At 40.2% G+C, this 10,529-nt stretch overlaps 1 protein-coding gene across 2 annotated transcripts in view; it reads left to right on the top strand.

Moving 5' to 3' along the window:
• LOC110989989 (nephrin-like) overlaps positions 1 to 10,529 on the top strand; it is a 36,011-nt gene that overhangs the window by 557 nt on the left and 24,925 nt on the right. Inside the window, exons 1-2 of one of the 2 annotated variants that reach the window (XM_022254731.2) lie at positions 14 to 149; positions 2,670 to 2,808. In XM_022254731.2, the coding sequence (XP_022110423.2) occupies positions 2,724 to 2,808 (85 nt within the window). In that variant the 5' untranslated portion in view covers positions 14 to 149; positions 2,670 to 2,723. Of the gene's footprint in view, positions 1 to 13; positions 150 to 2,669; positions 2,809 to 10,529 lie in introns of those variants that run through there. The other variant, XM_087142706.1, reaches the window with a different exon arrangement.

Below are 10,529 nucleotides of genomic sequence, written 5' to 3'. Positions count from 1 at the left end.
CAAAGTTGACGCGGCTCAAATTTCAGATGTCGGAGAGACAGATTGCGACGTCGATTATGTAGGCCCCCTAGTAGTTTTTAGGCGCATCGTCGATTGTGTATGCGTATTGGTTTCCTAGCTTAGCTGAACATAAATCTGGACGTGGGCAGGTAGGAGGCTGTTTTGTTTCTTGGTTTGAGTGTTCGCGAGTATCCTGTTGTCATGGTTGTGAGTGTTAAAGAAATTGCGAGAGTTCATTGTGACATTATTCAGACATGGTTTTCGTTCGATAACTGAATGGAAAAATATTCGTCACGACAGGCACCCTGCCTTTGCGCGATAGCCGAGCGAGTTGACTCCGTCGGATCGGTTGGATGTCCGGCCGCGCCTGGCCGTAAATCCGCCAAGCCTGCGCCCCGCAGCCCTGAAGTAACCCGTCTTGCTAATGCTATTCATGGTGTCCGCGACACGGCCACCATTGGCACAAGCAATGCTTAGTTTTACGCTTCTCCCTTAACTTAAAACAGTGGAACCGAACCCCGCAAAAAGGGAGTCGATTCGTCGTGCCCCGCGCTCCCAACGTTTTTATGCAGTATGCCAAGACCCTACGTCATGTCCTCAATCAATTGGGGGCTTTTTGCGTTGATTGCATGTTTCAAACAATTTTCATGTTTTTGGAGTTGAAGAAGGTAGCCTACGTTAAGGCCTACAATTAGACGAAATGAAAGAGAAACGTTGGACAACAATATTATAGGGGGCCCATCATGCCCATGGCCATGGGTTGTTTCTTATTTTTATTAGCACAACACGGCCATGTTCGCATTCAAGAACAGCTGAGCTGTTCCAAGTTCACCTTTTCCTGCACTTACATGTAGAATGTGGCTTAAATTTGGATAGGGCCCACAGGGACAATGATGTCTGTTCCACGGCTTGGTGTGGAAAGTAACATCTTTACCATCAGGCTTGTCAGTCACTCACATTTTTTGTATGAGTTTGTACATTTTTAGCTCCATGGTTTGTATTCATCAGAGCAATTAACATGTACTATCATCATATTGGTGCAGCGAAATGTATGGATTTTTGTCTGTGGCTTTCAGATGTGCTGGTGGGGGGGTGTAAAACAAGGGAATGAAGAGAGCCAAGTCTTCCTGATTAATTCTGTAACATTTTATTCTCAACTGCATTTTCTGCAAAGGTCTTTTCGGGGACTTTAAATTATATATTTTAAAAAATTGACTGAATTTTTGCTGTTGTTGAGAGACATTTTGATTCTAAGAATTCAAGTCATCTGGTACAAACATTTTGACTTAGAAAACTTCATGAGTTCAGCTCCCTTTGATTTGCACTTGTAGCCGACCTACTGTCCACAAATGTATGCAGTCTGTCTAATTATCCTCAAATGAGGATAATTGTTATAATTGTCACTGGTTATAACAGTGCCATTTTCTGTTTGTATTTTAAGTTTCATTTTCTGATTGTTGTTTTGTGTTTATTTTAGATAAGATTCGTTTACTTTACATTGTTATTGCTCTAATGCTTTATTTATTGAATAGTTAAGCTGTGTGTACTGTGGCAAATTAGCCTCCGGGCTACAATCACAGTGTTTGAAATAAACCATCAATCATAATGATAAAAATGATAATTGATATAAATCGGAAGGTGGAAATTTGTGTTTTGATTGAGCAAAGGGGGTAACAAAAGTTTTGAAAAATATCATGTGGAGTTGCAGTTTGATTAGGCTTTTAAAGCATATGCCCGATCATGTTCAATAAATGAACAGTACTCAACAGATATGGGGTAACAGTGTCCACTGGCTAAGGTAATGTCACCCTGTGAAGTTTGCCCCGAAGGGTCTTGAACCTGATGCTCTGCTAGCTCAAGTCCATGCATCCTGCGTTTCTTCCCAAGCAAAGTGATTGTTAACTAGTTGTTGAGTGGGTGCTTGCCAGGTGTTACCATTCACCTTGTCATTTTGGAACCCAGGTGATGATTATTGTGCGTTGATGGTTCTAGTGGGTTGTCCCCAACAACACCACTGGCAAATTGCTTGCAAGACCGTAATGAAAGCTGACAAGCTGTGGTGTTATTGTGAGTCGTAGGTTGGAGGGGTTGAAATCCCTGAATTGTGCAATATGCAGTTGAATAGTCAAGCTTCTTTGCTCATTTTTTCCTTTTCAAACTATCCCCTTGGCTCATTCTGAACAATATTCCACCAGCAAACGTGCCACAAGTAAGTTTGCTCTTGCATTGTGCCAAAAATGTGATTTGGCACTCACAAGAAAATAAGAACGATCGTAAGATTTGAATTTCAAAAACGAGACTTTGAAGGTCACATCTCTGTTCTCCCAAATTATTGTAGGATTCTGCATTGTTGTGAAGTCACATGCCCATTACAAACATTACCAGCATAAATGTATGTACAATGTGTATACACGTACCCGTATCCCCCCAAAAGCACACTTTGTCAAATGCTCACAAGGGTGTAGTGTTCCTTTGTTTTGTTTCTGTAGCTTTTTGTGTAAATAAAAACTTAGTTTTATCATCAGGTTTCAAATGATACAGGTTGCTGTGGCAGATTATTATCCCTTCCCTTTGAGCATTTTCTCCTAAAATGGTTTTAATATGAATCAATTTTGTCAGTACTTGGTTTGTCACCGCCAATGTAATTCCTTCAATTTTACAACTTTCAGGTGTGAATCATAAAGGAGAAGAACACTTGGACTCTGAAAGACTTGCAAGTTAGAATGATCATGGCACCCATAATTGCTGCATTGCATCCTGGGAGCCTTCTTTCACTGTTGAACATTGCCGTAGCTGTCATCAACATTGGTAAGTTTCACACAAACAAATCCATGCCAGCCCGTATGAATCATTAATTAAAATGCATTGCTGTGGGGTATGGAGGTTTATCATTTACATACATGTACATGTGCCCGTACATCATGTTGTAAATATTTTGTCTTCTAGTTGTTTCTCTCAAAACACGATTCTCCCTTCCATAAACTCAGCTGTCACTTGGCCAATTGTTTTGAAACTTACCGTTCATGTACATATGTACTGGTAGCATACATGTACATGTACAGTACATACATACCATATGTACATACATGTACATGTAAAACAGTTATTATTTATGCTAGTGTGAAAAACTGTGAATTTTCAATTCAATATGAATTAAGCATTTCATTCACCGACCATTTTGCAAAGGTCATAAAACTTGATCAAAACCAGTTTGGTTTACAGTGATAGGAAATTACATACAATGTACATTTACAGTACTTTCAACAAGTCATTGCCTTGTGTAGAAACATTGCCTGGCAGTCTTCCTTGTGCAACCTCCCCTGTGGAAATCCAAGTCATCATTCTCTGTAGTAAAAGAAAACACAAACAAATGTATCAAGTGACAGAAACGATTACATAATTGCTGTTTCACCAAATTGATTGATGGGGCGTGAGAATTTCATTTATTCTGTGGCTTTGTAATTTCCTGCTGCCTCACGACAATGCATTCAGTATCTCATTCCATTGGCTCCTACATGTACTTGTCAACCTTTGGATGTAAAAAATGCTGGAGTTCCTCAAGGCAAGGGACAACCACCCATCATTTTCCTGGGAATGATCAGTGATGCAAACCTACCTGACTGCACACATATACAAGTGTGTACTGTAGTTCAATGATTTAACGGGGTTGAATGTTGAGGAGTCAATCAAATGTGTATGTAACTGGCAGCAGATAGTGTTGGCTAATGGGCTGACAGCAACCAAATCAAACAACCATAAGAAATGTGTTTGAATGGACATTTACATGTATGTGAAATGCTCAGATTCAATTCAACATTGGTATTGATCACCAAAATCTTGCTACTGTGAGAAGCTATTGAGAGTCTAACTTGAAATGGGGTACTCTGTGTAAAAGCATTCAAAATGTGTGGACAAGAAATTACCGAGTAAACTCTACAGGTACACTGGTTTTGAGCAGCATAGTGTGCGGCAAGAGGATTTCTTAACAACATTGTTAAGGTACAGGACATAAGGGATCTTATTTTAGTTTAGTTTGAGGTTCTTTTGCTCGTACTTGAGGCAAGTGTGCTTCTACAAAATTTCCTGCCGGGGCACAAGGGTTATCGCCCGCTCGTCTGGATGCATGACGGATGCTTACCACTCAATACACGTTGGCCAGTTTGCTGTCATGATTACTTGACTGGCGTTGTCCATAGTGGTGTGAATTGTCCCTAATTTTTAAGACTTGTTGACTATAGAAATATTTACATACACATACACGTAGATTATGGCAATTTTTTATCACTTTTGAGGTAGTTTTTGGTACCTAGCTTCCGTCCCCATTTATGTGTATGCCATTCAATCAGCACAAAAAAATTTACCCAAAAAACAAAATTCTGACTTATCGACCCTATTTTTGAGAGGCATGTAATCGTAAGCAGAACTTTTTTGGGGGGTGGCTTACCAATTAAGTGGTACCAGTCTGGATTGGAGCCCAAAACCAAAGGCAACAGCAAGAAACGCAAATGGTGTACATGTATGCATCTGCGGCTTACACAACAGACTAGGCAGTATGATGCAATCCTCTTCAATGGCACCATTTGATCTTTAGAGGGCTGAAGACAATTACCTACTCTGTACTTCAATTGTTGATAAGACTTGAAAGCAAATGAACTTGTACATTTGCACACGTACATGTACGTACAGGTGTGTGTACAATGTACTTGTTTAAACCATTCTAATACAATGTAATAATTGTCTTTCTCATGTCTTAGACTCATGTACTTATGTAAATTATTGTTTAATGTTTTCTTCATTTGTAAATAAAACCACAATTCAACCTTGTGTCGCTGGACATGTATTTGTACTTTAATAAACCGTCATAGACTTGAACGTCCTGAGTATACAATGTACATGTATACGTTTACGTGCATGATGCAGTTTTTCAGGGAACAAAGCGATGACCGTACAGTTTCTCATAAAATGGCATACAGCCCTCGATGTATTCTAATACTTCTGGAGGAACAGAATGAACAGACCTTGGTTGTTTGAATAGGTCCTGTGTCTTCATAAATCTACAAGAGAACCTCACATTCAGATGGTAATCAAATTGAAAATTTGGCAAGTTGTCACGACACACGATCCAGTTTGCATTCATCGGTAGCCCGCTGTCCTCCCACTCTAACATTGCCTTGGTGAAGGAGATACCAGTTGCCTTGCAGTAGGCTCTCATCACTGATTCTGGTTGTGCTACCAAATCATCAGCATCCATGACAAAAGGATGAGGATCAAAGTTTTCTTTGACATGTTCATAGAGTTTGAGCAAGTCGTCAAAGCCAGCCCGGTCCCACATCTGGTATTGATTCCACTCATCCATTGATTCTGGATCTATAGGTGCATCTCGAGGTCGGTATTCTACATTACAGTCCATCCAAGATGGGACGACTTTTCTGGGATTCCTGACAAGAAAAGTGTGGTGATATCCGTTTGGTAGATGATCCATCTTCTTGCTCAGGCAGTACGCAAAGTCCTTGACAAATATGAGCCTGTTGTCAGGATACGCTGCTTCTAAAGTCTGTCTGACCCAGGCAAAAGTGGCAATGGAGGAATCGAAAGCCAAGTTTGCAGCGGGATGATCAATGTGACAGTTTGGGTTAGGTGATGATACAACTCTCTTCTCCGGGACCAGGGAGGAGAGTCATATCAGCCGCAGACCCAAGCTCACCAGTTGATCTTCCTGGTGTCAACTTGGCCTACGATTCCTCCATTGCGACCTTTGCCTGGGGCATGGTCAGATAGACTTCAGAAGTAGCGCACCCTGATACTAGGCTTATATTTGTCAAAGACTATCTGTTTTTGTATCTATTTTTACTTTAAGCCGAAAAGGGTTAATTTCCTGGAAGTGAAACTTTGGAAATTGCAAAGGTTATAAAATGATATATTGAAGATCACTTTAAATATTCAAATATTTACCGGTACATATAAAAGAATCTTAAACGAAGGTCCAAAATACATGTACATGTAGTCTTTATGTTTGACTTGAAAGCATTGCTGTTGAAAATCGAAATGCAGTGCACGGGTATACTATTAGTAGTGGTACTTGGCTGCACTGCATGCAGCATGCAACTGGGGTAACTTTACCAAATGCTGCAAAGTGTGTTCAACAGCTTAGTAAAACTTAAACAGATCTAGAGAATGTGGCACAGAAACCAGTACAGTGTATAATGCTGTTATGAAATCTCTTTGAATAAATAGCAGTTTAAAATGTTTTATTTCGTTTTATGTTTGATTGTTTGCTTGGCGTTTTTTTTTTTTTTGGTTTTTTTTTAATGAAAGTGCCTGGAGTGTCTAGGTACAGTACCGGTACATACATATGGATTTTGCATGTTTCATCTGGCTGTGACAGGTTTTGATGTTTATTGGTGAAAGCCTGACCTAATGTCAATAGTGTAGGCCTGCAGTATAGACTGTGCCAATGTACACATTCATGTACATGTACAGTGTACATGTGGTTGGCACAGTGTACATGTATGGTACACCTGGGTAGAAATCTTCCCATTTTCTCCAGTCAGGAACAAACCACAACCACCTGGCTTGGGAAAATGGTTCACCAGTGCCATGTGTCCAGTGAAGTTGCACACTTTACCATGGCATGTTTGGTTTGGACCACATTCCTCCAGGTTGATTAATTGGAAAGTGTCACTTGGGAACATTCCATTGCTATCAGAAAGGGGGGATCCAGTGGCAAAACAGTCTTCTAGATGTGACAATGGAGCTATAATAAGGTCCTTGATAAACGGAGGCTTATTTCACATAATGTACATGTACCATAAGGTAACTTTGAACCATGGGTACATGGGTGTACCTGGTACATGTATCGGGAAGCCTTGCGCCACAAATTTATGTCACAGCTGTGCAATATACATTTATTGTACTTGCGCTCAAATTCACGAAAGGTTCCATTGCTGCACCACATTTTAATAATACCAAAATTCTAGGACGATTATGATGAAGGCTTTTATGGTGGCTGATAAACATCACAACAGTCATTAAACAGTCTTTGAATCACCTCCTCCCAACATTTTGGAAAAGTTTTGTCTTTTCTTCGTCAGAACCGGACAGAAAATCTTGCCGTTCTCTCAAGCTAAAACAAGTTTTTCATTACCTTCTACCTGCAGAACAAAGCTGTATGTTTCTCATAATAATGTTAAGTTCAACAATGATGAGGCTTTTAATAACTAGACGCGATAAGCTAGTCAAGGTGTATAATGCTGCGCAAGTTACATGTACGCTGTAATTTGTTGCGTAAGGTGCAGACTTATGCAGTGCATACTTGTAAGTTCCGTGAAATCGGTCTTAATTTGTTGCATAACTTACACAATAAAATGTGATGTTAGTGGAGTTATGCCATTGTGCAAAGGTAAAATAAAAAGTTCATTTCTTGACTCTCAACACTGTTAAAGAGAGATGATTTTGGTTATACATGTGCAGATGTGTCTGTTAGTGTGGACAGACCCACATGGTAATCTGCAGCTTTTCCTCTGAATGGTTTGAATTTCTCATTTTACTTTCAGTGTGTACTACATGTACGTGTATTATTATCAGACCATTTTGCAAACGGGTTGGACATCTCTCAGTTGCCTGCTTGAAACTGAAGTTAGATTAAACATGTTAAGATTGGGATTGCATACACATAAGTACACAGGTATAAATACTAATGTACCGGTACAGTAGCTGAAGACTTTGAAGCACTTTAGAAAGTAACATGTGTGATGGTTTGACCATGTCTGCTCCACATTGTCACTGTACCAGTGCAATCTGGGACCCCACCCTCTCTAGCCAAGTTACTGTAGTATGACCCTTTTGACAATAAGGCCAACCAGCTAGTCATGCTAATGTCAAGCACTTGTCACTCAGCTGGGAAGGGTCATCTCCCTGCAGGGGTGTGTCAAGCCAGCTGTGAAATATGCTGGTGGCTGGTATTAGGGATCTCCTCCAAAAGTTGTCACATCAGAAGGGTGTTGAGTCTTCTGGGTCCTGTCTAGATCTGGGTTGGAAAAAGGAAGTGTTTTTTTTTATCATTGTGCTTTTTTTCTTCAATTTTATGAAGACCATAGTACGATGTGTCCCCATGTACATGTACAATGTACATGTACATCAGGTTGTATACATGTACCTTACCATCATACATGTACATGATCATACATACTCAACAGACTTACCGTTACGTTTTGTTCCAACAGTAAACCTGTCAAACTCCTTTACAAGTTACAAATTGTTTGTAAATATTATAAATGGAGAGAAAAGATGCCAAGGTTAGAGAGCAGCTAGGAGTGAGATTTTCTGCGCATTAGCGGGCTCAAAGCAAGGGAGCAAAGTGACCAAGCGTGGGGAGGGTGTGGCCCCTCCCATGGTGGGGAGCTTTAGATTTTTTTTAGCTCAAGATCGCACAGTCTGGTGCGCTTAAAGGGACTATTTCAACTTATTCTCAAAACAACAGGGTCCCAAATGTGCCTGGAATCTGGAAAAAACAAAGGAAGTCACTCATTTTAAATGGTCCATCATGTTTTTTCCATGGACCACGTTACCGTCTCTAAAATTACGTATATTACATGTACAGTACATTGTAGCGCTGTGGAGCTGTGGCCTCTTCAGATACGATCTAAGTACTGTACATTTAGATACAGATCTAGTGATAATGTTCCACCACACACACACGACAGTGCATACCATACGACTCATATATTCATTGCATTACGGCTGTCCAGCTACGTAGGCAGCAGCAGTTGTCCGCGCTATACTAGACTAGCCAATTGCATTGCTTTTCTTTTTCTGGTCTGGCTCTGAGGCCTGAGAAAATGGTTGCCAGGTGCATGAGCGTGAGAAAGAGCCCTGAGGCTGTGACTGTCACGCTGGATGCGTGAGACTTGGTACCAGTCGTTCTGGGAGAGCCTCACAGTGCTGCGTATAGCAGTATGTCATTTTGTAATAAACCTGTACCGGTTGTTACACTGTACTACACTACACTAGGTACATTTTTACTTCAGCTTTCGTGACGCGCGTCGCGCTGCGCCGTATTTCGAAGATGTTTACCGGTACATGTACATGTAGATCAGCACGCATGCTATTGTAGAACATTTTGCACTCTGTACGCACACATTAGAGTTACCGCAGCATATACCGGTACGCATTTGTCATTTTCCTCCAAACATGACTTCTAATGAGAGAGATCTATAAAGTGGTTGTTACTCCTGAGAGAGGTTCATGTATGGTGCAAGTAGATTCAGCAATACAGGAACATCAGTAAAATTGGCTTTAGTAAAATGGGCTCATCAAAAATTTCAAAATTACTCAAAGGTACATGTATGGTGCAAGTAGATTCAGCAATACAGGAACATCAGTAAAATTGGCTTTAGTAAAATGGGCTCATCAAAAATTTCAAAATTAATCAAAGGTACATGTACATGTATGGTGCAAGTAGATTCAGCAATACAGGAACATCAGTAAAATTGGCTTTAGTAAAATGGGCTCATCAGAAATTTCAAAATTAATCAAAGGTCTTTAAAAATTATTTTAAAAGCTCAAAATTGTAAATCAAATTCCAAATACATGTATACAGGTACATGTACCATAGTGCGGTACTTGCCTAGGGTTCTTGCATTTAACAAAGAGAACAGCTATGGTAGTGTTCTCCAATCGCATGGGAGTATTGCTCAAGCATACTTTTTTCATCTCCAGCCATGTTCAAAAGTACAGGTCCACGGTACATTGTAGCCACCAAGTCTTAAATTTCAGGTGCTGCAACTTTCTCCAATATCTGGGTAGTTCATCTCATGCAACTTTACCTTGATACAATGTAGATAAAGCAGTTTAGGAATGTGTAATATTACTCCCTTTTGAAGTGGGAAAACCTCTACCTGTACATAAACATGCCTGAAATACACTGGCCCCTACAGTGTTACTGAAAAACTTACTGGGGTTGGTTTCTGTCCTTGTCTGGCTTAGCCCACCCCTTTTCAGTGTTTTTATCAGTCTTCAACCAAGATATGAGACTTTGAACTTAGACAAAACTGCACACATGTACCGGTACATGTACATTTTTACATTCATTTTTTACAAGAACAAACCACCAGTTATGGTACATCCATTCCTATAACAACTTTTGCACGGATAAAAAAGGGAAAAACTACCAGAGAAATCACTTAGCAAAAGACTGGAGTAGTTCAGGATAGATTCTTAACGTGGGTAGGGCAACAAGACAACAAGGCCCTTTCCTCCCCCCCCCCAGCCAAAAAAATCACTATAATCACACAGTGTTTCCCCAGTCTAGTGCCTAGCGGGACACTCAGAGTACATGTATGCACTCCCTCTACATTGTACTGTACATACCGGTATACAGTACCGGTAGATTTCTGTTATAGCTCTCCCTGATATAACGCTCTATTTTCATTTCCCCATTCACTGTTTACATTTTTATGTGGTAATACCGTAGCACTCCCGTTTACAATGCTTTTCCGGATATAACATTCACGAATTTTGGACCCAAGAAC

Source organism: Acanthaster planci, linkage group LG10 (genome assembly GCF_054643075.1).
Source record: "Acanthaster planci isolate LZ-2023a linkage group LG10, COTS_SCS, whole genome shotgun sequence".
NCBI classification, from domain to species: Eukaryota; Metazoa; Echinodermata; class Asteroidea; order Valvatida; family Acanthasteridae; genus Acanthaster; species Acanthaster planci.
This window is presented reverse-complemented; position numbering and strand designations above follow the sequence as displayed.